At 45.5% G+C, this 27,979-nt stretch overlaps 1 protein-coding gene across 3 annotated transcripts; it reads right to left on the bottom strand.

Moving 5' to 3' along the window:
- Positions 1-420: 420 nt before the first annotated feature.
- jag1b (jagged canonical Notch ligand 1b) lies at positions 421-24,504 on the bottom strand. 3 transcript variants are annotated; one of them, XM_028422946.1, is made up of 26 exons: positions 24,133-24,504; positions 23,554-23,859; positions 17,864-17,915; positions 15,242-15,499; positions 14,769-14,829; positions 12,555-12,685; positions 12,347-12,466; positions 11,042-11,155; positions 10,845-10,958; positions 10,633-10,746; positions 10,189-10,235; positions 9,521-9,694; positions 8,970-9,120; positions 7,984-8,148; positions 7,777-7,890; positions 7,539-7,652; positions 7,241-7,354; positions 6,773-6,889; positions 6,050-6,077; positions 5,624-5,709; positions 4,888-5,001; positions 4,698-4,807; positions 3,761-4,000; positions 3,078-3,209; positions 2,696-2,837; positions 421-2,153 (listed from the first exon to the last, which is right to left on the bottom strand). In XM_028422946.1, the coding sequence occupies exons 1-26, from the start codon at positions 24,187-24,189 to the stop codon at positions 1,678-1,680; spliced, it is 3,651 nt and encodes a 1,216-aa protein (XP_028278747.1). In that variant the 5' UTR covers positions 24,190-24,504; the 3' UTR covers positions 421-1,677. The 3 variants fall into 3 exon arrangements, with proteins under 3 accessions (XP_028278747.1, XP_028278749.1, XP_028278748.1); XM_028422948.1 differs by lacking the exons at positions 23,554-23,859; positions 24,133-24,504 and adding an exon at positions 19,784-20,205; XM_028422947.1 differs by lacking the exons at positions 23,554-23,859; positions 24,133-24,504 and adding an exon at positions 18,040-18,141.
- Positions 24,505-27,979: the final 3,475 nt, after the last annotated feature.

Genomic DNA, 27,979 nt, shown 5'->3' with positions numbered 1-27,979 from the left:
ATCATGAGGAGCAGGGTTATTTTTGTCTCCAGGATTGATTTAATACCAGGATAGCTAGCTACAACGTAATTAGCTGTAAACATATTTGGACAGAGACCTTACTCAAGTCTATGATGTCCCTCCAGCTCCAGTTCCCACGCCAGCTGCATGAGAAAAACCTTTCATATGCTCTGACATGTTTGGCTTGATGCATCACAGACAGACTCTTCACTCGCTCTCTCCAGAACAAAGACAACTTTAATTCTCTTTTCATACAAAATATTTAATAAATATGACTTTCAAAAATATATTGCCAGATCAACACAGAATTCTCAAGTTCATAAAACAAAGTCAAAAATAGGACAAAATGTTGCCATGATCTCAAAGGGTTAACAAATGAGATAAAACATGTTTGTCTTTAAGAGCCTCATTTAAAAAAAAAAAAGAAAAGAAACAAATGTGCACAGAAACAAAGCAGACTCTTGCAGAGCAAGGCAGTGTATTTTATCCGATTCTACAATGTTCCCATTGCCCCCCTACTGTTCAAGTACTCGTGGTCTAGCTTATGATATTACGCTGACTAAAGCAGATGGGATTTCTGGCGTGTCATGGTGAAGTGACTTGCCTCGCAAGTTGGTGGATTTTGACAGCCTTTGAAATATGTGCATGAGTTTAAACCGAAGCTGCTGAAGAATTGTTTTTTTTTTTGTTCCCTTAAGTATTTATCCATTAGTGGCAAGCAATATGTCTGCCACCATGTCCAACCCTTGCAGCAGCCGTTATCTTTTTGTTGTCCTAACCTCACTTGCCTTCAATTAAGGTCCTGGCAACAAATAATGAAATGTCAAAATACATGGTGAAACAAAAGCATCTAGTTCAGGCCCAAAGTGCCCATCGCTTGTCTTCTGTGAATTTCTTTGAAATCTGGCTTTTGTAGAATGTGTTGAAAAAAAAAAATTTAGTCATTGAAAGAAATGGTAGGCTTCCACAGCTATCAAAACCTTCAAACTAGACAGAACATATAAATAAAAAGGAATGATATCTTAAGGCTCTTGATTATTAAGTTAATAAATCAAATATACACAATGATTAATAAAAAAAATGTACATATCTACACGTTCTAAATTGTCACATAAATTCTTCATATTGGCAGCAACTGCTGACATTGAACCCCTCCCTCCCCTTCCCTCCCCCCTCCTCCCAAAAAAAAAAATAAAAATAAATAATAAAGTTGATCTTTTTTTTTTCTCATTTGACAGTTGCTGAAGTCTAAAGCTGAAAAAAAGGCACTTTCTCCAAATGGAACTAGAAAGAATTCAAACACATACTAAAAATAATTAGCTCTAGTGTCGAACGCGTCGTGTAGTTTTAGTCATTGTAAAACGATTAACACCAGGAGCCCCTTCCATGTGTCCACTACAGTTTAAAAACAGAGAAATGAAATGCATAGGAGGACACTTCCGCACCTAGTTCTACAGTGAAATGTATACCAGCGCCTTGTGTTTCCAGCCAACCAAAGCAACTGTCACTGCCAGTGTAAGCCAGCTTGTCAAAACTTAAATTAACACGGGGAATATCTGAAAATACTGTGGGGTCACAACTGACATGACCTTTCACTAACTACACAAGCTCCCCCGTTTCACCCACCACCTGGGTGTGAAGGCATAAGGCTTGGTTGCACAGCAACACAGCTGTCTGCTATACAATGTAGTCCATCCTGTTTATGCTGTTTGCTGTCTCCAAGTCTCTGTTGTCTTGTTTATTAGTCCAATTCGGATGCTTGGATGTTGAGTTGGCATTGGAGATGGGCGCCTTCTCGTCCCTCTCCACCAGTGTGTATGCTGGCTGTTTGGCAAAGCGGCCCTTCTGTAAGTGCCTCTCCTTGTCGTCGTCATCCCCCTCGGGATGATTTGTCCTTATTTTGGCAATGATGGAGTTCTTGTTTTCGTAGTCTTTGATGGACACCGTGAGGCCCACGTGCTTCTCTATAGGGTTCTTGATCTGGTTGAGCTGCTCCCGGACGTTGTTGGTTGTGTTGTCCTCCGAGCCGGTCGCCGATGTCCCGTTGTGGTTGCTCTGTTTCCGCCGGCGGCGCATGCACCACAACAAGATGGAGACCAGCACGAGGACCCAGATGACAATGAAGATGGAGCTGAGGAGGGGCACTAGGTAGTCTGATGAAGAAGACAATAGCAGGTCAAAGGGCTGACAGAAGAACATAATGGGAGTTTAGATTTCATTAGATTAAATCATTAGCAGGCTCTTGCCAAAACACCCTGACCTCTAAGCAATAATCTGGAGAGGAGGCGGCTGCTTCTACTTGGCTGTGGCAGCAGTCTGCTGTCACCATGTTGATAAATGGTGGACACATGCGGGAGTCTTACTACAAGTCCAGCCAGTTGCAGTATGTAGCCAAGCGGCTCTGCTCTTTCCATCCAAATCCTGGCTAGATTCTTTTTAAGCTCCATTACAACTGCCATGAGATGGCAGACCTGGGCGGTCCGAGTTGTGTGGGAGGGTAAGGAACAACTTGTCATGCACACACTTTTTTTTTTTTTTTTTTTTTTTAGTGTTCAGCATTGCTGTCATATTCAGGGCTTGGCTCTATCTCGCCTGATATTAAAAAAAAAATCCTCCCACCCATCCTCACATGCAAGTGTGTGCAAGTCTGGAAAACTTCATAGAACAGCAACCAAAAGTTGGACTTGGTTCATACCAGTTTTGCTGGGGCTTGGCACACGCACTTCAGCGATGGCGGAGATGATGGTGTTGTTCCCGTTACGTTTGCTAACCAAGTCGATTATCCTGTCAGTGATCTCTTTAATGGGGCTCCGATCCAAACGATGGTCTTCTGTAGACTAAACGAAAATGGTTTAATTTCTATTTTGTCTGCCATTGATTGTGTTTACTTGCTGTCAACTAATGATGACAGGAAAAAACCCAACCTAAATCCATCACACATCCTATTTGAGCATGTCTGTGTGCAGTAAGGAATGCAATGCTGCAGGCTATAAATCAAAGGAAATCTTTCTGAGCATGCATCAATAGAGTCAGTCAAACATATGGCATATGTCTTAAAAGTGGGAGGAGACACTTACGATGCAGACGTGGATCTCGTTGCTGGCTGAGAATGAGGGGTCACAGGTTATGGACACAGAATGCTCCAAGGAGAAATTCTTCACTATGTACAAGTGCCTCAGCTGCTTACACACACCCTCCACAGTCAAGCCCTGGAGGAAGAAGGAAGCATCGAAGCAAATGTTAACACACATGGAAAAATGAAGGGCAATCAAGGAGAAAAAAAAAAAGAAGGAAGAACTGGGTCTGGCAGTTTGTTCAACATCCTATCCACCTAATTTAGATTAAAGACCACAGACTCGTATGCTTGTCACTATCTGCTGTCATGCTTGTTAGGCAACTGGCGAGGACAGAGTCGCCAGTGGTCCTGTGGTGCTGAAATCCATATTATCCTGAAATTCATCTCACAGTGCGGTTGTGTTAAAAGGGGACTGGCATGAGTCGCCATGAATGCCTGAGTCTCAGGAACATCAAAACTTGGACGCGGGCAACAAGTAGAGAAACATCCCCCAGAGTTCTGTTTTGAGGAGCATATTTAAATAGTCTCTTTTTGTCCTGGTGGGTAAACACTTCTGTAAACCCGATCTTTCATAGTTTGCTGCTCCCATTCATGTAAAAGTGATGGGGCAGGAAGGGAGACGTGAAAAATGAACCTAAAGCCTGTTAATTCAATCTCTTCCTCGCTGCTGCCTAGGTAACTCACTCGGCTCATGATCTCCTTGTTGAAGGTGAAGGTGATGTTGGCGCAGCTGTTGTCCTGGTAAGTGGAGCTGGGGTGGCATTTGGTGGGAGGCTGGGGAGGGTTGGAGCGCCAGCACTCTCCAGCCTCGGGGCAGGGCTTCACAAAGCAGTGGCCCTCCCTGAGGGGGATGCAGCTCTGGCCTGAGGGACACCCGCCTCGGCCTTTGGCACCCAGTTTGCAGGGCATTGGTCCACACCACATCTAGAGAGAAAAACATATTGATCGGATCAGAGTTTCCTTTTGAACTCAACCTTGTCTCAATAGGGTTTCAATGTATATTTATATAGATAGCGAGTCTAAACTAAACTTGGTATTGCATGTGTCTGTAGCACTGACTAATGATGACATTTTTTCCCAGTCAAGCTTATTGCCGAAGGGTGTGCTTCTGTAATCCACATGAAACACACAAGCTACTGTTTGCAAAGGTACAGGCCATTTTTAAAATGTTAGCCTACAGTGTGTCTTTCAGTTCCCAGATCACTTTCGCCCCATGATGCATTTTCGTCCTGAGGGGAACCGTATCAATAAGGCCACCATTGTTCATCTGATGCTGAGATGAGAATGATAGCGCTGCTTCGTGCCGCTACTGTAAATCTCCCAGTGTAACTGTGGGAGATTCTGAAATGGCATCTGACACCAAATTCTAACAGTGCCATTGTGTTCCTTTTCAAAACAAACTGTATCATCTCTGTACTGAATTTGACACTCCCAAACCTACTCCACCCTGTGACACAGTGTTGTGTAGTCCAACATGCCACTTCTACAGGTGGTGGCGACGCAACCACCAACCCAACTGTTGTTTTAGTCCTTCTCTCATCAGTAAACAATGGCATCACAGGCTTTATAGCTGTGCAGAGCCGTTTTAAACGCTTCACTTTAGCATGACTTCTAAATTTACCTTCGTACAAACAACTTTCCCATTGGAACAGTGGCAAGTGTTGCAGTCCTCGTCCCATTTGACTCCATCAGGTGTGACGTGTCCATTAACAGAGCAGGGTTTTCTTGTCACTGTGTTGAACACGACCTCAGAATTAGAAATGTAAATAAAATGGTGTATTTTCTATGTTCATTGTCTCATGAAGACATACTTTCTTGACAGTGGGGTCCAGTTCTGTCTGGCGGACACAGGCACCGGTACCCGTTGATCTCATCCACACAGGTGGAGCCCATGGCACAAGGAGAGGACTGACACTCATTGATATCTGTCACAGAGGGAAAAAAAGGGAGAGGTGAGAAAGGGCTCCTTCCCCAAATAAACTCAGCAAAGCCAGACAGCAGTTAAATATTAGGTTAAGCAGTCGGCACACAAATCTAATTCCTTGGCTAAAGTTACTAAGGTCATGTGTCATTTCAACAGTACACTCACATATAAACACCAACTAATAAAAAAAAAAAAAGGCAAACATGCTTTAAATCAGCCTTAGATGTTTTTTTTGCCCCTTGCAGCCTTCGTAAAAGGCAGCATCATTAGCAGGTATGCAGGAGCTAAAGGCTGGACTTAGCAGAACAAAGGGTTTTCAATGGGAAAGAATGTGGCCATCTGAAAGCCTTTAAGAGGGAAAACAATCTGTATAATCAGTGTCAGAGAGCATGGCTGATTAGCTGTTGGCCTGCTAAGCTGGTTTCCCCCAGGGACAGCAGCATGGCCCAGCGGAGTGACACCGAAATGGCTCGGCCTGGCCCGAAGCCCAACGCACACAGATAATTGGCCGACTAGACCTTCCATTTGGAGAGTCTGTGACAGTCCTCCTGTAGCCCGGGCATGCTCTAACTGACAGGTCTAACAGGGATCAGGGAGGAGCTGGAGGCAGGGTTAATACTTACTGATCCGACAGTCTGGACCAGCAAAGCCTGGAGCACACTCACAGCGGTACCAGTTATCCCCATCGACGCAGGTTCCACTGTTGTAGCTGCAGCAAAAAAAACAAAAAAAACCCACACTTTTTTACAGGCTGACATACATCTACACCCGCACTTCTTTTATACTATAACATTTTCAGGCTGGGATTTTCTCACCAATCAACATAATAGCAATTAAAGCAATCAGTTGTATTCTTTGTATTTGACATGTTTGTTTTGGTTTGGGAGTTCACAAAACAGAGTTAGCAGTTTGCATCCTAGGAATGACAGGGGAGGGTGTAGGCCTTGTTCTCAGCAGAGAGAAAGCCTGCAGGTGAGAAACTACGATACAGGAGGAGCAGCTTGTTTACATCTGTCTAAATCTACAGGAAATGTTTGGCTTCCACTTACCATGGGTGGGGACTGCAGTCGTTGGTATCTGAAAGAGAGAAAAAAAACAGAAAGGGAGGGAGAAACAGACAAGAGGATGGTGAGTGTGTGTTTTTTCCTTCAAAGTGTTTAGAGCACGTCTGAGCTTGTGTGTGCAGAGGCGTGTTGGGCCAATCAGGCTTGGACGCCGCGCTGCCTGATCACTCTGCCTTATTAACAATTCGGGAGTCAACTCTCATCCTCAAAAGTGAGTCCCAGCTTCGCCCCCTCCCCTCCTGCTGCCATCGACAACACTTCCACACCCTTATTCCCACCCTGGCTGTTTCTCCCTCCCTTCCAAAAGTTACAAGAGGAATTTATGTTTTGGAGTGCAGGGCAGGGATCCCAGGAAAGTCAGGGAAATGGAGGAGGGCTGTAGAACAAGCAGACATGTCACTGTTTGGACAGGAATGCAACGACTAGAGGGGAGAGAGGGGTGTGTGTTGGACTAGGGAGAAAGGGGGAGAAACATCTGTCTCCACTTTCCTGAGCTGGTTTCTCCCTCCTCCCTCACTTTGTCCTCTCATGGCCGGCAGCATCCAGGAGAGAGGAAAGCTTCTTTTTTTTTTTTAAGATCAAAAGAGGATGAGAGAGTCTGTTTTAATCAGACACAGGACTTCACCTCTGCACTTGGTAGCACAAGCTTTATCATCATTTAATAGCAATAACTGTCCACGGTTAACCATTCCACCCCCAGACTCTTACTCTGAGTGCACGTGGGACCCTCCCAGCCTTCCTTGCAGACACAGGTGAATGACTCCCCTGTCACCACACAGGTTCCTCCGTTCTCGCACGGGTTTGGAAGACAGCTTGAGTTTTTAGCTGTGAAGAAAAGAAATATTTTTATTTTTAGGTGAGCTCTCAGCGACAGTTATTAGCACAGTTACGGAGACGGCTGTTGGGTTTCTCGGTTGAATTTCTCCTTTTTCTACATTCCATCACTTTGAAGTGCTCTGTCAGTGCAATCAGAGATGTTACGCAGATATCTGTCAACACTTGCAGGAGAGGAGAAATAGTGGGAGATGAGAGAGAGCAAGTGCTGACAGCGTGAAAGGATAAAAACTGTTTGTGTGGACCTCGCAGATCTGATTAATACAGACAGCACGGAAATCTCCCAGAATCTTAAGTGTGTGTGTGTGTGTGGGTGTGTGTGTTGTGTGTAAATATGCTTACCTATGTTACAAGTCGTGCCCTCCCATCCTGGGGAACACTTGCACTGGAACGTGTCGCCCTCATCATGGCAGGTGCCTCCGTTGTTGCACGTGGCCTCGTCACATTGACTTTCACCTGGGGGGAAGCATTTCAATTGTTGAAGGTTACATGTCCAACAGACACACACATACTGTACAGAAGATTGGGTAATTATACGCAGCTATAAGCACATACCATGAGCCTGCACAGGCAGACTACTAACAAGGTGTGGATGAAACTAAAAAAAAAAAGAAAAAACAAAAACTCAAAGGGCTCTTACGGGAGTGGCAAGTCTTTCCCTTCCAGCCATTTTTACACTCGCAGAAGAAATCAGTCACCAGGTCTCGACATGTCCCTCCATTATGACAGGGGTTGGTGCTGCAATCATCTATGTCTGTTTGAAACATTAGATGGGAGCGTTTACATGCAACATATCAAAAACATCTTTTTATAAACATGGATCCCACAGGAAGTGTGGATTTGTTTTGAGGTCACGGGACAAATTGTGCTGTACTCACTGATCTCGCAGTGATCGCCCTCCCAGCCGTCACCGCAGATGCACTGGTACACGCTGACTTTGTCGATGCAGGTGCCTCCGTTGCGACATGGGTTACTCTCACAGTCGTTGATGTCTGAAAGGGGCAAGGCAAGTAGAAAGTGAGAATGGCTGACAGTCTTGTACATCATGATCAGTTGTGTGTTAACTGTGTGATTATCGGCCTTACTCTCATGGCAGTAGGTGCCCCTGAAGCCCTCCTGGCATTCACAGCTGAACTGGCCCCCAGCCTGGCTCCGACAGCGGCCGTGAGGTCCGCACACATTTGATGAAATGTAGCGCTCTCCTCCTGGTGTGCTGTTGGATGCCACTGCGACTGTGCAGCTGTCAATCACTGCAGAAAGGAAAGCCAGGAGTTAGACAGTGAAACTCAAGAAAGACAGTTTGCATAAATATCAGTGAAGAGGGTGTTTAGTTATTGCACCTATTATATAGAAGGGACAGGATTAAGATATTATACCAATAATGTCGGCTTCCATCTACTGAAAAAAACATCAGTGTACTAAGAGAGAAAAAAAAAATGAACGATAGGCACAGCGATAAGCTGTTATGCTTTCATGAGCAATTCCGAGTGATCTTTTCCACTCTGCACTGAAATCCCTTCCTTTCCCCCTGTCTGATCAGGTTAGACAAGCCGGGTGAATTCACTCCCCTGTAATCACTTAATTCTTGCCAAGAGCATAGAGAATCTCACCGTCTGGTATCTGACTCTGTGGTTGGTCCACTCACTCAATTACACACACACGCTTGCACACACACACACACACACACAGAAAAATGTGCATGTTCATTGAGGGGGAAAAGAAGAGGTAGCCCACCAAGTCATTACCAAGAACACACACGGTGCTATCAGAGTTTTGCCAGATTTTGAGGGGAAGAGGGGAGAATCACTGGAAAAGCTTTGCTAAGGAAGGTAGGAGGGAGGCGGCATTCATCAAGGGAGCTACAGTCCAAAAAAACTTGCTCACCTTGGCCAAGAAACTTCATTGCGTGAAACTAAAATACTGTATTGATATTGCCCTCATGGGAAAATGTGGGCAAAGAGTGAATACCTGGCCTTATTCAGCATTTTACTACAGCAGATCACTTTTCAGAAACCTTCTGGAAAACAACAACGAGCAAAAAGCCTGTGGTCAGTCCAGACGGGAGGCGTACCTTTACATGTAGTGGTGCGACAGTGGTCCTTGAGGTGAGAGCAGTTTTTGCCTTCATAGTCCTCTGGACAAGCGCAGTAGTAGTCTGTGGCCAGGTTGAAGCAGGGTGCCCCATTCTGACACGGGTTGGGCGAGCAGTAATCAATATCCAGCTGGGGAAGAAAAGGTAGTGAATAGAGAGGGGTGAACCTGATAGCTGACATAGTTTCTGCTGCAGAACACAGAGCAAAAAAAACCCACAGCATCCTCCCTACAGGCTGTGCCAGGAAACAACACACGCACAGCGCTCGGAGGAAAGGGAAAAACAAGGCAGAGACATAGGAGCCGTCCTCTGAGTCTGGGCTTCAGCGCTGAGGAATGTATCCCACTGTAGCCAGGAGCAGCTTCAACAAAGCACTCCCTTTTAAAAAAGGAGGACTGTGGAACAACAGCCATTTAAGAGGGTGGGGCAGGAAAAGTTTACAACAAACCCCAAAGATACAGCACTGCTAGCAGAAAGGCTAATGACGCTAAGTGATAGCAGGGAGGATGCCCACGTGCACAATGTCTCACCTGGCAGAGGTTTCCTGAGAAACCAGTCAGACACAGGCACTGGAAGCCGTTCACCTCGTCCTGACAACGGCCGCCATTCAGACATGGCGAGCTAGCACAATCGTCAATGTCCCTCTCACAGTGTTCTCCGGTGAAGCCAGGAGGACACATGCAGCGATAACCATTCACCAAGTCCTGAGAGAGAGAGAGAGAGAGAGAGAGAGAGAGGGGTTAACCTCACGCAGCCACGTATTTGATTAACTGCTCTGAAAGGGTGGGGTCCAAACAATAACTGTCAAACCAGGGAGCAGAATAAGAAGGGGATGGAGGAGGAAGGAGGGGGGGTATTATCACAGCTTCACAATTATTTCAACACATTTTCCTGGCACAGGCTCAACACAATAATGTTTATGGTAATTCAATCTAGTGTGGTCAAGAAACTTGTGTGTCCCCTCCCTTAGAAACCCCTCTGAACCCACTCCTCTCAGATTTGATTTCAGAGGAATTCCACAACAATTCCACTGCTGGTTTGGAGAGAAGAGTTTACAGCAGCTATTTATACAGCCCACTGTAAATGTCTCTGGTTTTGATAAAAAAAAAAAAGACACACAACAAAACAAACAAGCAATCCGGCAAACAAAAAGCAGCGATACCCGATAACGTCAGAAGGTTTTTGACCCAACACTTACCTTACAGGTTCCCCCGTTCTGGCACTGGTCCTTGCAGTCGTTTATATCTGCACAGGAAAACAAATCTGAGGATTAATTCTGAACTACTTGACTAAGTAGTATGTCTTTGAAAACAAGTCTGTGCTTTATGTTTCCCATGCTAGGGGCCTTTAAAAACAAATGTCAGAGCTACAGTGCTGTGCAAGAGTTGCTGCAAAATCAATACAAAACAGAGTATTGAGCAATCCTGTCTGCTGCCAAGTGAAACTAGTCCTGGGATTGTTTTGAGCCACCTCTAATCACCACAGTCTTGGCCACACACAGGCCCAATAATGATACAGCAGAATCATTCACACAGCAGGAAAAGGCTGCACGTTTCCAATTAGGTTGTAGCTTAGAAATAAATGAGAAATGGGACAGGATCTGTCCTGTGGTGCAGCTGCAGCTGACAGCATTCAAACTCACTGATGTCGCAGTTCTGCCCCGTCCAACCAGGCAAGCACTCGCAGAAGTATCCACCAATCAGGTTGCGGCATGAGTTGGCATTGACACAGGGCTTGGTATCGCATTCGTTGGCATCTATAGAAGAGGAGGGGAGAGGGGAAAACATTTTAGTGGCATGTGCACGTGTAGCTGACAGCCATGAAGTGGTGGAAACAGGCTGACGGCTGGCTCACCTATTAGACATGTCTTCCCCATCCACTGTGAAGGACAGTGACACTTGAAGCCATTCACCAGATCCTGGCAGGTCCCACCATGATTGCAAGGGTTTGGAGAGCAGTCATCCACATCTGCCCAGAGAAAAAAAAGTCAGGTTAATTAATCATTTGGAGAGCGTGGATGATAAATGATGACAGAATGAGTGAAATCTTACTGATAGTGCAGGAGGGGCCGCTCCAGCCCAGCGCACACTGACATTCATAGCCCTGACTGGTTTCTGAGCAGCTGCCTCCATTGGAGCACGGATTAGACAGACAGGCATGTTCAGCTAGAAACAGGAAAGCAGTTTGCAGTCAGGTCAGAAAGGAAGAAGAAAACCACATGATTTATTCTTTTGATTTATGACAAATATTGTAACTGTTACATCATGTGATCTACATTTGTCTCATCACTAACAGGTAAACAAATCGGATGTGTTTTGTCCCCAGAAAGCCTCAAGCCCCAGGTCCACGCTGTTACACACCTCAAGGGTCAACATTCTCCTCACCCCTACGACCCCGTCCTCCCCAGCTCTAACATCGCGCTCAGATTGCCTTGTCTCCCTCTCATTACTAGCACTGGCAGACCACACCATCAGGAAATCATCTTTCATGCCGAGTTGACCTGACCAATGCACCGTGACTTCCCTCTGACTCCCCGCCATTCTTTTTCTGAGAGGCGGCAAAAGATGAGAGAGCGGCGGGAGAGGGGCAGCCTCGGCTGTGGAGTCCCCCCCCCACCACCCCCCCCCACCCCCCCACACTCCCACACCCCCACCCCCCTTATAGACAGGTTATGGATGAGTGAGTCCTAAATGATTTAAAAATGAATGATTCACTTGAGGAATACTAGGTAGTTGATCAGTCTCTTGGTGCTGTGGGGAGGGGGGAAGGATGCTGCACCCTGGGGCCCGTAATGTTACAACAGCCTGATGTATCCCCATGGTCTGCAGACCTCCTGTTATGAAGGGCACAGTTTCCTGACATCTCTGCAGTTAAGCTGTCAGCACCCCGTGAGGCTCAGAATTAATGAGGAAAAACCATCATCTCCATGGTAAGTGTTTGCAGCAGCTGAACCTTCGCACCACACCCGTCTGTCTGGAGGAGCAGAGGGATGATCAGCCCCCTGAAGATCAAACCAGTGGATTACCTGACTTGGGGGCCACTTATGCTGGAGTGGAAACAGATTATTGGCAAGTTACCACCTCCTCTGATTACAAGCTCAAGTCACCTCTGACCTTTTGTCTGCAAAGTCAATGAGCCCAGAACATTCCCACTTAACTGCAGGCATGATTATGAAAGCCCCTGAGATCAGATGTTTAGTTTTACATGTAGCTTTCTAATAAAGATTGATTTAGACCGAGCATTGTGCCTCCTTTGATCACCTGATATAACTTCATCAGAATTCGTCTTGGCAGGTGTGACGTCTCCTTTCACACAAACAGATCTGTGTTATCTCTCTGCGCATCATCAACACTCACCTCTTTCACAGTTGGCTCCAGAGTAACCCTCAGCGCAGGTACACTGGTACTTGTCCGGTCCTGTGTTGATACACGTCCCTCCATTCAGGCATGGCTGGTGAGTGCCACAGTAGTTCAGATCTGGGAAAAGTTTCACAGAGCTTTAGTTTGCTCGTACACACCATGAGCCACTTCTAGATTGAAACTGAAATGAGCAAAGTGAATTAACCTTTATCACAAAGGTGACCACCCCAGTTGGTGTCACACAGGCACTGCCACGGCTCTACACAGGTGCCGTGTACACAGCCGGGGTGAGGGATGCACTTGTCGCAATACTGGCCCTGCCAGCCATACAGACACCTGCAAGACACACAGAGAGCCACGCTAACAGCCTGAAGTGGGACAGAAACGCATGTGAAACACACAGAACACAGAAAATCCCTGTGGTATCTGAAAATGTTAATATCTTAATCTCTGGTTTATTCCAGATTCCTTCACAAGTAAAACAGGGATAATCTGAACTTAATGAACTGCACATTAGCATATACAGCATGTCGTTGCACAAATGAAACAAACAAAGAAGCAGTATTCTTGCCCTCACAACTGGGCTGCATCTTAAAGACCACAAATGAATCTTAAGTAGCAGGGTGTTTATGCAACAGCCTTTTTAACAATACTTGGGGACGAGGAAACAGAGGCGTATTTAGCATTTTACCAAACAGAAAAAAACATAACACTAAATTACAGTTCCAATGGGACCTTTAGCACAGCTAACATTAGCATGCGGCCAGACGCTTCCTTTAACGACACTATGCCTGTGGCTTGGCAGAGGCGACATTCTTGCAGAGAGGAGTGTTCAGCCTTCCTTCTTGGCTGTTACACTGCTGCTCATCCTGGTTCCCATGAGTCAGTAGACAGGCTTGTGCCCCAAGGCCGAGGAGGAGAACGTAGCCTTGCTGACCACTGAAATGTACAGGTCCATAATTACACTGATAACGCTGCCCCCTTTCTTCCCCAGCTCCATAATTAAGACAGCAATCCAGCCTGACTGATAAGCCCGCTCTTTAAAAGGTGGCAAAGTGGTAGTGCAGTTGCTGGCCGTGGAGCCGAGCGACAGGAAACTCAGTGTCCCTCTGGGGGAGCGGCGCACTGATTAGCCTCAAGAAACGGACGGACTGTAAAAATAAACGTGGTGGTTAAGTAAACCTCAGTCTGTGATTAAAGAGTCTATTCTTAAAAGTGTGCTAATCCTCTCCATGAGAAGTGGAGCAGGAATCCCCCCAGCAGGATCCCAAATCATTCACAGTTATTACACAGCCAAATTACTGGGGAATGTGACATTACATTGTGCTCACATACAGATCTTACCCCACACATAAGAGTCTGTATGTGGTGGCTGTGCAGTTAGTATTTTTTGAAACCGTTTTCCACACCCCACATGTGCACTGTTATTACTCTATATTAGCAACAATGAAAGCTGAGGGCATCACTAAAGACAGGCATTAGCTGTGGCTCTGCTGACATACAGTTAGTGACAAGGAGGCTGTCCCAGCACGCAGCCAGTGCTGCTATGTGCTGTTAAATATACTGCAACAGCCCAATGGTGGGAAAGTGCTCACTGACTACAATAGTAGAAAAGCTTGCTTGGAGAGTTTTTTTGGCGGAGAGCGTATAAACAAGAGTTAAACCCAGTCCTTTTAATATAGCCACACCTGTGCAGAGACTAACTCACTTGTTCTGCCAGTGTCCACACAAGCACTTACAAGAAACCTGATGATGCCAAAAGCTTGGGAAGAACAACAAAACTGCAGCTCAAAATGAACAAACCCGATCGTCCCTGCGCTTGATTTATGGCCAAATCAGACAACTAAGAAAGCAACCGATGCCTGAGCTGTGGGAAGCGTCGGGGAGAGCAGGGCCTCCACCAGGATGAGGATGAGATACAACTGTTACTGCACACAATGCCTCGGCTCTGATATCCATCTGCGCCTGGCTTTTCCTCTGGCTGTGTGCATAAACAGCATTAGGAAGCCATTAGCTACACAAACAATACACTTTAAGGCTCATCCGAATGTTACACGATTTGGCTGATAACACTTCCCTCATTAGTGGGGCTACACTTCCCAACATGGAGCTGCGGCTGCCGAGCTGCTCGTTCGCTCAGGCTGGAGATTTACTAGCAGCTCAGCCTACGTCTCTGTTAAAAGCCCTGGTACTGATAGTCTTTTGGCAAGAACACCCAGCATGTACAGGGAAAGACCCATGCCATGACAGAACTGGTGTTTGGACACACTCCCTACATATTGAATGATCCACACCACAGGCGTTTGGCACTAGCTTCCATGGTAAGGAAAGGCTCTGAAACGCATCCTGTTTCACGTTGTAAAAACGCAGTAAAAACCATTGATAACAGACTAATAAATCACAAAAGTCGGCCACTTACTTGCATCCACCTGGCTCTTTACATGATCCATGTTCTGTGCTGCAGCCTTGACGACATATAGCTAGAAGATGAGAGAAGAAAAATCATTTTGCTGCAAACGTTTCAGCACATTTTAATGATGGTAGTAAATAATGTAATTGCTACCCTCTTTGATATTTCTGTCTGCGAGTATAAACACTGCTATAGGACATGGTAAAGTGTTTAATATAAGTAAGTGACTGCTGCCCACACTGATTTAGTGCGGATAAAAGATTATTCTGGTTCCTAGAAGACAGAAAACAACGTAATACAAAAGGACAAGAAAGGAGGAAAACCAGTCATTCTCTGCAAACCAGACAGTGTATCAGCATGAATCACGACTGCTACCTTTAGAGGAGTCATTCGTAGTCATAAATACTAATCTCCCACAGTCTGAAGTTGCTGTCCTGGGCAGTATTTACCCATTACAGAGTGATGTTTGCAGCAGGGCTTACCTGTGTTGCAGTCAGGTCCGGACCAGCCTTCCAGACATGTCTTGTTCCCGTTGTAGTCGCACGTGTAATGCCCGAAGAACTCATCCCTGGGCCGACAGAACTTGTTGCAGCCGAAACCGTAGTAGTGCTCGTCACAGCTGACCCGGATTTGGTACTCAAACTGGGCCACAGGACCGTTGTGAGTCAGCTTTTGCCAGTGAGGGCTGGGGTTGATCATGCCAGAATGAGAGGCTTTCTCTATCAACTTCCCATCTGCACCTAAAAACAAAACGTTTCTAATTACAAACATTTCCCCCCCCCTCTTCATTCAAATGTTTGAGCCTGGGAGAGGACGGTGGAATGCAGCACCCTACATTATACCTCTGGGTGTTGCAGCGTCCTCCCTGATCATACAGATAGAAGCCAAAAATGCCCCAAAAATTCTGACACAAATTGCAGAAGATCTCTTAGATTGCAGATTATATGTAATTAAGGGAACTATGTGTGCTGGAGAGGAAGAAAAGTACAAGGAGGAAAGGCAATAAAAAAAAGAAAAAGATGCCTGTAATGAGCATGTTTAACTGCTTTTTTTCTCACGCTCCCTGTTCCAACTCTCACTGGTTGGTTTCTGATTCTCAGGTTTTCGGCTTGAGGATATTACCGGTCTCCGATGCTGCCCTCTGCATCTGCTCAGGCGAGGACAGAACCGCAGCCGCCATAAATTACAGTGCGACGACACCGATGCCACAGTCACTGCTGGGAAGCCTGCCAGCGTGCCATCAGCACTTTTTTTTCCAGGCCGTCTCTCTCACATGCATTTTTTGTACTCAAAGCAGTCAAAAAAGTATTGAAGTCAACACTTTCACCCACCGAGAAGGATTCTATCTACACTTCAGAGGAGGACAGAAGGCCCAGCCTATGTTGTGATTGTAAAATACAGACAGGCCCAGGAGCAGACTTATTTTCTCGTCAAAGACGAAGAGGTCACAGCTATGTCAAACCAAGCCAAGGCACAGAGCTGGGAGCCAAGGCCTGTAATGAGCTTCACACACTGAGCAAACACTCAGCTCAATCTCCAGACACTACACTGTCTACATACAAGCCCCACACATTACCAGCACACAATTCACTCGCACACACTCGCCCTCACAACTGGATGTCTAAATCTTCCACCTGGGAGAGAATGAAAAATATGTCACTGTCATTATTTAGTGTGCTCACACGAGCAGAGGTGGCTGACCGCGGGGTGAATCGCTCCTCTGTGTAGTATGATGCAATGCTGTGCAGTGCTGGGGTGGGGTGGGGGACGGCCTGCTGTCATTTATTTACTGTGCTTGTGTGGTAGGTGTAGAGCAAGGGGCGGGGGGGATCGGGGCAGTGAACTGAAATCACAGTGCCCAGTAACATTTCACAGTGGTCTGGAATCCAGAGCTTAGCTGTGTGGCATTTCTCTACCGTCTGCTGGCTTGCAGTGTCAGGAGTAGCGGGCCCTTACTACTTGCTGCCTGGCAGGGAGCTCGGCATAAATCAGACAAAGTTTGAAAAGTTAGAAAGGTCACATCTTAGATTAAAATTAATTTAAAGCAGAAAGATCTAAACTTTTTTTTAAGTATGTAAAAAGAGAAACAACTTTTCTATATGTGCACTACACAGTAATCATCAATTTTGATGTATATATATTTACAAATACAACGCTTTCATTAGTGAGCTTTTTAAATATCAGTACGGATATTCACAATATATAAAGCTCACACAGCTATGAGCTAACCCGACAGGACAGAGCTCAGAGAGGCTTATCCAGTGCCCAGTGTGTACATTCAGGGGGCTTTTCACACCAATGCCCTAATAGCTCTCTGGGGAGCGGCAAATACAGCAGAAAAGACCGAAACCATGTTGAGCTCCAACAGACATAAACAAGCATGGTATAAGGGGGTTGCCCTCATCTGGAATCACCAGGCTGTCTCCAGCCTGACCATCGACCAGGAAGAATCCCGGCAGCAACAAGGATTTAGAATTTAAGGCTACCGCTGTGTTCTTCCTACATCTATGGGAGGAACATTCAGAGCCTCTGCACTCAAACATCTTCTGCTGCCTTAAGCTCAGCTTGCGGCTCACCTGTGCCAGAGGTAGCTAACCTACATGACAGTACAGTTTAGTAAGCATCAGCCCCAGCTAAAGCGTGACTGCAGACCGTGCTGGGCGGCTGGATGAACTCTGCATTTCACGCCTCAGTGACAGTGACCCCGACCCTGGCTGGCAGCACCTGCCATCCGTCATCGGCCAAATAAAAACATTTTCATAGGTCTGGAGGAGTGGGGTGGCCCTCCCCTCCGCTCTCCTCCCTTCCCCTCCCCTCCTCTCCTCTCCTCTCCTCCTCTAAATCACCCAACCCAATTTACTACTTCTTCTTGCTTCCTTGGTCCGGTCTCCTCTCTTACAGGCACCTGTCCACACACTTGAACACACACTCATACACGCACCCAGTGGACCATGTGGAAGAGGGCAGGGGGTTCGGGGAGAATAAACTTCCTTTCCTGACCTTCAACATAGCCCCTCCCCAGCATGGCCATGAGGAAGTGGGAGAGACAGAAGAGAGAAGTGAGGAAAACAAGATGGAGATGCCAGACGAGGGGAAACACTCACCACTGGTTTCATTGTCCAAGTCCAAGGCTTCCACTATCAAAGTGTAGGACCTCTGAGGAAGAGAAGAAACAAGGATTGTTAGTGACATTTTTTTTTTAGTCACCCACCCACCCTGCAGGAGGGTGTACAGCCGTACACAGCACAGCAGATTCTCCATAGCACATAGAAAATGTTACCTCAGCCCACACAGCCAAAAATATGTCTTCATATAAGCCACTGTAACCTCTTAAAAACAGTTTTTCCCAAGCACAGTTTTTCCACATGTTTATAAAATGTGGCGAGGAAAAAGCACACAGTCAGTCCTGTTTTGCAATGTATGTGGGGTTTTCAATTTCATGCTAATTTATAAAAGTTCTCACAGAGCGCTACGAATTCTGCGGACAGTGCTTGGAGGAAGTCAAGAAAAAAAAAAAAAGAGAAAAAGAAGTTTATGTGTCGGACAGTGAGGCAGGAAAGAGGAGACAGAGAGAGTCTGAATGAGTGCTACACTCTGGAGGGCCTGTCTAGATTTCAGCACTCCCGAAAACGCTTTGTCTGATTCAGGGTCGGTAGCGCTCACACCGATATCAGCTTACACATTCACCCTGCCCTGTGCTGCACTGCAGTCATGAGGGAACGACAATGTGTCTGCGAGCGCACACGACACAGTCACAGAGAAAGTATGCGATTGTGATAACGTGTAAGCACTTACAGAGCTCGGGCATCCACTAGAAACACTTACTTGTTATATTCACACACATGCTTGCTGCTAGCAGCGCTGCTTAGAGGCATTTCAGCAATTTTGCATTGCCGCTATGGCTCTCTGTGCTGCGATGACTTCATGGTAAACAAACCTACTCAAAGGAAAACCCCTATTCACTTTCCACAGAGTGAAAGAAAGAAGTGTGACTCATTCCTGAAGTTTTTTTTTTTTAAGGCTTTACCTTGTTTTCTCAGGCATTCAACTTTCCATCTTTCCAGGAGACATTTGTCTCATCCTGTGCCAGTATTTGACAGCAAACAGGGCAGCCATTTTTTAAAATGCAGTGCTCATCAGCAACACTGACTCACAATCGGCTGCAGCGACTTGACAAGGCAACTCTTTGCAGGAGTCAGTAATATGATACCTAATCATCCAACCTACAGCAAGTTATTTCAACAGTAAGAACAAGAGTCCTCTGGCTTCTCTTCAGGCATTAGTATCATGTTAACATGTCTGTGTTCACCTCCTGTGACCAACACTTGACACAGTTGCAAAAGAGGGTAGCTATTATTTTAGGGTACCTCCCACTACAGGAGTCATTTCCAGTCTAAACATCAGCACTTGAATGCATCATCATCATCAAGAGATTTCAAACCCAAAAATAAGTCCCACACATGTGACAGTGTAGTAGGGGTGATGAGCTCATCCTTAAAAAAAAGGGAACTAAAATATATCATAACACAAAAAAACACACAATGCATTCTATCCACCAATTTTAGGTTTAGTCATCATTGCAACATTAAATTGACGTTCTAGTGATGAATAGGTGCAGAGAAATACCAGTTAAATCACCCTTTAGCAATCTCTAGAACAATCATTTTACTGGCAGTTACATCAGGAAAAACAATGGATCCCTGCCAACTCCAAACATTAACTGGTTCACCTGCTGCACAACAAAACATCACACAGTATCCCAAACCGATGGGAAATAAGTCCCAACACAAATTTTTAAAGGTCCTGGATCTGTTCCTTTAAAGGCAGATCCAAAACAAGATGGAAACACACCCATAGGTTGCATGATTTGGACTTGCCTCAACATGGGAGCTGTTGCACCACTGACGGATCATGTATTAGTGACCTACATTAACTTGATTAAGGGCCACACCATAAAAAAAAACAATATAAAACACAGTGGATAACAATATTTTCTTGTCTGAAATTGTCGGCGTTGAACTCACATTTGAGGTCACATGAAAACATCAACATGGCTCGATCTGACGAGAAGCCTCGCCATTATTGGGACGTTTAGTTTCAGACTAAATAACTGCTTCCAGAAAGTGAGATACTGCCTGACTGCTCATTCACTAACACTCCATAACTCCTCGACGGTTATCAGCTTGGAACCGTCCGCCACTGCCAGGTTCACTTTTCCCAGGCTCCCAGCTGACTCACAACTTCTCTTTGAACTACAGCGCACACTCTCCCTCTCAAACACACACACACATCCAAGTGCAATAAGTGTGGCCATATGTCTTCTTATCTCTCCTGGCCAAGCAGACACTGTCCAACAGACAAGCAACATAAGCGATAAAGATCATTCCAGTTTGAATCACGCCGACCTGCCAAAGAACACTACTGAATCCTCTCAGTAGGGGAATTTTCCTAACACACACACACACACACCCTCACCAAGAAATGGAGCCAGCTGATGTACCATTACTGGGAAATCTAACAAAATAAGAGCAGAGGTACGTCTCCTGGAATAACAGGCAGAAGCCAAAGGTCTAAATAAAGGCAAGGCAGAACAGATTAGACTGGTCTAGGCCTCCGCTCAACACAGAGGAAATGTAAACATTCTCCTTAAAGGGATGTTGACCTTCTGTATCAGTTTTCCTGAGTCAATCACTTCAACACTATCGACCTGAGATCTAACCAATGATTGGGGCCGCTCAGTAACACTCCCTGTTTGCCCACTCTCACAATCACCTACAAAGCCACTGCCTGCACCGATGGACTGTTTCCCAACAGATTTCCATCCCGAAGAGAGAGAGAGAGAGAGAGATGGAGGCAGACTGTGGCACTATCAACAGCTTATTAAATATCCTGCAGCCTGGGATACGACAGCACCTCACCCCGTCACAGAAGAATCTCTCACCTTTTGCCAACTCAAACAAAAAGGCACCACAAACAGATTTCTCACAAGGCAAACAAAACAATCAAAACATGAACCCAAGACCGGGAATAAAAAAAAAATCATATCAAGGGCTCAACTAAAATAAGCAACCAGTATTTAGCCTTTTACAAGGGTCACTAATGATTAAGGGAAACAAAAGCAAGGCACAGGTTAGCCTAATTAAATACACCACCATGTTTCTATGCAGCTTGAAACAACTCAGATAAGCAGCGACGCATCAGAAACCATTATGTAACGTCACACTGACAAAACACTGCACGTAAAAAAAAAAAGTCCTTGTTCGAGTTGAGGACAGGGTGAGGTGGAGAAAAAACAAAGAACACATTTCTTTCCCCTCTTTCACTTGGGTAATTTGCACTTAACTGCCACATCAGAGCCGACTATATAAAACAAACATGTCATTACTCCCACAGCAGTCGACAACGCTCACCCTCAAGGCTGAGCCGACCATTGTTCTGTGACTCACCTGATCCCAGTTCTCAGACTGCTCTGACTTGTAAGCAAATCAATCACAGGGATCCCAACATGTCTTCGGTCTGACAGAAGCGCCAGGCGCAGATTGAGGAAAATTATTCTGCTTAATTAGGGTGCGAGATCAACTGAAGCTTCAGATGAAAGGAGAGGTGTTGCTCAATTGCAAATGTGCAGGTAATCAAAGCTAAACCTCAGCATCTCTTTCCTTTTACAGGTGGAAAAAAAAAATATGCTGAGGTGGCCACAGAGGCAGGGTCACAGTGTGCCTGAGAGCCAACTTCATCACTGCTGAGTCTACTACAACTGCTTCCTGTTGCTTGTCCTGCGTTGGCATTACAGCTGCGCTGCCTCTATTATGCTCTGTAATCCTCACTCTAGTCACTGAGGGCACACTATTGTCCCTGCTTGATACACTGTGAGGGCCGGGGTCGCTTGTTGGGCCCTCACTTCTCTGTGGAAATAAAAACGTGGAGCAGACATCAGTGAACCCGCACTCAATTATGTTAAAAAGATGTCCAGGCCGACGTCATGCAGCTGGATGCCTGTCTTTTGCCCTATACCTGATCTAAGCACATGTGCGTAGCCTCATTAAGTGCAGCAGTTACTGTGGGTGGCAAGGTTAAAGCGATGAAATGCCTGGGGTCCAACCGAGCGTGACTTAAACAAAGCCCTTGGCCTGGACAAGAGGCCAACTTCATGCAGCTCACAAGAGAGAGGATGAAGGGCTGGAGGGGAGGGGAGGCGGGCTTCATGAACTCGGAGTACCCAACAACCCAATTGCACCACACTGCCATCTGTCCACAACAGCCAATCAACTGGTGAAAAAGGACAAAGAGTGATATCATACCTAACCTGACAATTGTTAATGTGCACTGAAGTAAAGCACTTGAAGTGAAGGATGAGAGAATTTCCCAGATCTGAGTCGTTACCACACGGCTGTATTAAAATCCGTCACCTGTACTGACTGTGACTAGTCAACGCTGAGAGCCTTCATCACTTCAAGGGCACATAGGCTAGAGTGTAAGAAAAAAAAAAACATGAGTGAAGCTTTCAATCCGACATGAAGCCAGGTTCCATTTTCAATGTCAACACGTGCTGATTTCCAGTTGAAAAAGTAAGATGAAACTAGTCTGCAGGGGTTCATGCCAACTTAGTGTTGCCATAGTGTGAACATAAACAGAAACCTTTGTCTTTTTTAAACGAAGGTGTGAGGCGCCAGGGTCTAAGTGGAGAGCAAATAAAAAATACAGACGATATCAAATTGCACACTACCCTGCTGAGAACTCTGTTTCACTGACATGAGCAGGAAAAACACAAATCTGAACGATCTCCTCGTCCTCCCGAGTCAACATACAGAAAAACGACCCACACACGATCCTGCTGCTCCTTCCCCCATCCAGGACATCAGTGTGTGCACAATGCAGCAAGACTACAACAAGAAGTTCCATCAAAATCGGGGTAAAAATAGCCTTGATGTAATTGGACACACACATACCAGTGGACTGTGCCGTTCACCCATCAGGCACAGTGGAGGAGTTTGTGGGCCAGGCTGTGGGGCCAGTCAGTCTGTGTGCACAGTCCTTTTTTTTTTCTTTTCTTCACTACACTGAAATGTGCTCCAGCATTGCAAATCATATCTCTCACAGAGCAACAACACTCCCACAGGCCCGTCAGCCCCATTTATTTACTCTATGAAGAAGAGCTGACACTTAAGGAAAGCAAGAAAGTGGATTTCTTTTTTTTTTCACAGTACTGTGTGCAACATGACCAGCTGCAGGCAGGGAGGCAGGGGAGGGTTTGTGAGAATGGAGCTCACCCGACTGTTTGAGTGTTTAATCGGCTGAATTATGGTAGAGAGAAGAACATATTCAAGAAAGCACTGTGTTATAATACACGCAGATCAATGTAAATGTTTCTGTATTTTTTTTTTATCTGCTCTTCCCTTTGACGGGTTGCATGACTGTTTTTTTAATGAGATGATTTTATATGCATAGTAGTTTTAACACTTTTTAGAGACAGGTCTAGGCCTGATGGAGGAAAAATACCTGCACCTGGTTAATTAGCGCAGATAGAGACCCTTCTCAAAAGAGCAATTCACAGAGAGTTAACTACCAAAAGAGAAATTCTGTTTGTTATGTTTTCTATCCACTTTTGGGGGGTAAGAATGATTGACGGGAGGTAATTGCAGAGAATTGCCCTGCAAACAGGCATCTCTCTCTCTCTCTCTCTCTCTCTCACACACACACACACACACACACACACTCTCTCTCACTCTCTCGTCATGTGCGTTGTTTGGAGATGCGCTTCGGAAAAGAGTTTTTTTTTAAGTCTCCAACTCACCGGCCAGGCAAAACTGAAGGGCAAAACTATCCTGGATTTGTCATTCCTGACAGAGCTCTTGAAAGAAAAGGTATTCCCTCCGAGGACAGGCGTAGATCCCATTCCGAAGCTGCAGGGCCCTGCAGCAGAAACCCTCGACTGGTATTCCTTCAGGCAAACTTTAAAAAACGTATCGCACTCGTCCCGTGTGCATTTTCTATCCGCGCTGTTCCGTGTGCCATCACAACACATGCCGCTCATCAAGTCTCCGTTCACATTGTGCATCGATAGGATTTGCAGCTCGAATTGTCCGGATCCCTCTGACACCTGTTGGAGACAGAACAGTGAATACAGTGGGAAACTTTGACCTCGTTAGAAACAGTGGGAACACCGCGCGTAAAGCTGAACTTCGAGTGACTCTACAGTATTACGCACTAACTGTGCGAACACTATTTTGAAAGAGGCATGCTTAACATGTAATGTTAGCACAGCCGTGCACATAGAAGGCGACACACACGCACACACACGCAATCAAAGTGCATCCAAGCGGCTGAACTGAGTGACCTTTCCCGCTGTTTTCGTTAGAAGTAATCCACGTACCTTCGCAATAATGCAGAGTAAAAAGGCAGCAACGACTGAGCCCCGTCTCAAAATCATGCCTCCGGACTGCTGTTGCCACTCGTTTGTACTATTTGTCTGGCCGACACACGGCACCAGAGCTCTCCTCTGGTTTGAACATGCACGAGTGGGGAACAACAGTTTGATCAGCGGAGCACAGGTTCCACATTCATAGAAGACCTCTTCCTAGTATGTCCCTCAAGCTCTCCGAGCGTCTGCGCGTCTTCCTTATGCGACAGTCTCCACTTGTTATTGAAGAAAGTTTATACAGTAGCCATGCGGCGGCTGAGTCCACTGCTGGCTGGCTGACTGACTGACTGACTGACTGCTGGTCCGAGCTGGAGTTGCTGGCTTCACAAGTTCAGCAGAGAGGGAGTGTCTGTGGAGCCCTGAGCTTCCATATTCATGAGCTGAGCGCAGTGCGCCCGCCCCGCTCACATTATGAGGATAATCATACACTCAAGATTGCTTTAAAGACTCTCTGGCAGTGCTGTGCTGGAAAATAAAAGTGGAAATAATCTGTGACCCAAAGTCATATTGATACTCATAAGTCATCACAACCACAAACCTAAACATACATGAATTATATTTTAAGACGCGCATCATTTCAGGCCTCACCCCAGAGGACTTTATCATCCTGCATCCTGCCTTACACACACCACAATTTATACTATTATTTTACCCCATAAAGATTTATGTCTGCTTAAAGGGTACACAGACTGGGGTTGGGCGATATTGGCAAAAATAATCACGATTAATTGTGGCATTTAGTCGATAACGATAAATTTGACGATTAATTTGACGATTAATTGCACTTAGATGTTTTTGACTCTAAACCACCACATTGATCTAAAATGATACTGACAAATCATCAGTCAAGTTAACTACTTCATTCTAACAGGTTAAGCTGGTAAGTAGTGATTAGTCACCAACCAGCCATGTTTGAAATATGTATTGATAACAGATGCACAAACTCCTTCAAAATAATAATGAAGCAAACATTTAAAGTAACTTTGTCCTTCAAATGTTCTTATCTTAAGGTCACAGAGCAGTGCACATCAACATTAAAATTAAACAGAACAAATAAGTTCAGAAAAAAGTCACATCTGATTATTTCAAGTTAAAAAATGTGTCTGTGCAAATCAACCTGTTCTTCCAGCACTTAGTTTGGTCGTAAGGAGCACAATGACTAAACGTATCGCGGATTCTCGGCTTAGTGGAATTCTTTACAATATCTGCTGTTGTAATGTTTTCCTATCTTGCTGTGGAGTCAATAAATAAATATCGGGAGGCAGCTACTCCAGTCGGAGTTCATTCTTTTAATACGAGCAAACATCCAGTTACTATGGCAACAACCAAAGCTCCACCTTCACACCTAATGCATGTCACATACGCATGCGCGGCACTATATACTACAGCTGTAGCCGGTGTTGTGGCCTCGTCGCGCTTTCTTCGGCTTTCTTCGACTAATCGCCGCAATTGATAAGTGGCAAATATTAATCGGTGACAGTTTTTCTGACAATTAATTGCACACAATACGATTTTGCACAAGTCTAACACAGACTGAGTTTAGCAGCTTCTACTCTACATTTGTGCCATTAGGTAGCATACTAAATCATCTGGACTGCTTGCACCAAGGCCAGTGCAGAGCCAAGGGCATGTTGTTGAATGCATGCTATGTTGTAGAAGCCTTGGATAAAGCCGCATTCAATTCAATAGAAGAAAAATGCTGCAGTATTATCACATTCTCTGCATATTTTCCGGTTCTAAAATATTTTAATTTTTGGAATGTTTATACACCCTGACGCTGGTGATACAGGTTTTGCATGAAACAGTGCCCCAGAGTGGCAGCCCTGCAGGGTTCGAGCCTGTCTGAGGAATGTCACACATTTTAAATCACATGCAATTTGATGCTGTTTCCAACAATCAACCTCACATTTATGGCCAAACATAATAGCAGGATGGATATTAGTTTGAATGAACCCCCTGCTGCCCAGTTTTACAGCTTTCAATTCATTGAAATCCTTTGACAGATTGCTGAAAGATATTATTACCCTGTATCCTTCTGGTGTCAAAGGCCAATTGTGGCCAGGTGTATCTGTGCAAGAGAGTAATCTGTGAACTGGATCAGTGACTAGGACTACACACATAAACACACACACGTATGAGAGGATGGGAACCCCACCTCTTGCCCCTGTGGTTAGTGATTTGTGTGAACCAATTACACAGGTCATTCAATGGGTCACAATCAGGGGAAACAGAGTCGAAGACAGTGGTACAACAGAGTGGAGACTGTATCAATCAGTAACTATGTAATGTTTCACCATCACACTTTTATTGCTGTTTATGAGGGTGTCACACGTCTCAGATGTATGTGTTTGCATCTGGTGAGCACAGAGGTCCTGCATTCACTGGTTTGTCTGTTTTAAATGGTACCACGATGTGGTTCAAAGTTTTCACTGAAGCAGCAAAGCAAATAGCTTATCTTATCTTTCGATGCCTCAGTGACACAGGCATGGTGAGTAGCAGCTTCAGCTACTTTCTTCTCTTTTCAAGACTTGCTTCTGTAGAGTATTTGAATGCTATGTAGTCAGAAAGTGTTCTTTCCACCATCTTCAATCACTGCTGTCAATATTCAAATGTCACGTTTCCTGTGGTTAAACTTCAAGATGAAAGGTGCAACTTCCTCCCAACCTGCCACAGCCTCTGAGCTGATAGACATCTCAGGTTACAGGGCTCACTGAAATGCTCTTTCTGTGTAATTAGAGTTAATTGGAGACGTTTTTAACCCTTGGAAGCCTTTTATTTCGTAAATTGAGATCGTAGATATTTTAAGGTGTGTGTGTGTGTGTGTGTGTGTGTGTGTGTGTGTGTGAGAGAGAGAGAGACGGGATCCTATCTGTATCTGACTCACAACCTGCCCAGAGGTGATTGTCGTGTTTGGATGATGACACGGGAGAAGTGGAAGTACAGAACCATCAACAAAAACACCTTCATGATGTCCAGATGCTTTTTTTTTTTTACAACATGGCATCTTTGCTTTGAAGACATGCCATGTAAGGATGCAGCCCTTCCAGTTGACTGCTACTCTCCCTGTCTATCACACAGCTAATCTAAGTATCTAAGCAGCATGCTCTGTAGTCGTCATGGAGCACAGACAGGGTTTCTCCTCTGAGGCCACAGTGCTAATCTCCTGCAGCCTTAATGTGATTATGGTAATGACCACACAAATGACCCCTGGGCTTTGGGGTGGGGGGGGGTGGGGGGGATTCGTGGTTCATACATCCTCACACATAGGCTGCACAGGCGCCACAACTCCACTGGCCCGCATGAGAGACCACCAGTCTGAGCCAGTCCTGGTGGCCCTCTCCTGTTCTTTCTGTCCTCGCTGAGCTTGGAAGAGTAGACTGAATGACCAAATAAATTCCAGCCAGTAACAAAAGAGCTGAACGGCCATGAGCGAGATGGATATCTTTTGTTGTCTGACACTCAATGCCGTATTCCAATCCAATTACCTCAGCCTTTTGCAACCCCTCCAATAGCAGTGCATGTCATTGAAGCCTGCCTGAATTCAGACCCAGACCCCTAACAAGAATGCGGTGGATTAGGTGCTTAGTGAGCAGTCCCTTCCCCCTACCTTACCTAAAATATGTGCACTCTCTCCTGCAACTACCTTTTTATAAAAAGGTAGTTGGGAACGAAATAATTCCCTCTTACATTCCTGTATGACTAAAAATGACGCGGCTATGTTGCTTCAACAAGGACTTCTATTGTGGACAGTCAACAGTGAAAGACAAGAAAGCGCCGTGTGACGGGGGATTTACTCTTG

Source organism: Parambassis ranga, chromosome 15 (assembly GCF_900634625.1).
Source record: "Parambassis ranga chromosome 15, fParRan2.1, whole genome shotgun sequence".
NCBI lineage: Eukaryota > Metazoa > Chordata > Actinopteri > Ambassidae > Parambassis > Parambassis ranga.
Note: the sequence above shows the minus strand (reverse complement) of the source record. Positions and strands in the feature narration are given on the sequence as shown.

Excerpts from the sequence above, each read along its gene's own strand:
- jag1b (XM_028422946.1), bottom strand. The coding sequence starts at position 24,189 with ATGATTTTGAGACGGGGCTCAGTCGTTGCTGCCTTTTTACTCTGCATT. Across the intron at positions 17,916-23,553 it reads CCTTCAGTTTTGCCTGGCCG|AGGTCCTACACTTTGATAGT; the intron begins GTGAGTTGGAGA and ends TCTCTTCCTCAG. Across the intron at positions 2,154-2,695 it reads GCCAAGCCCCAGCAAAACTG|ACTACCTAGTGCCCCTCCTC; the intron begins GTATGAACCAAG and ends CTTCTTCATCAG.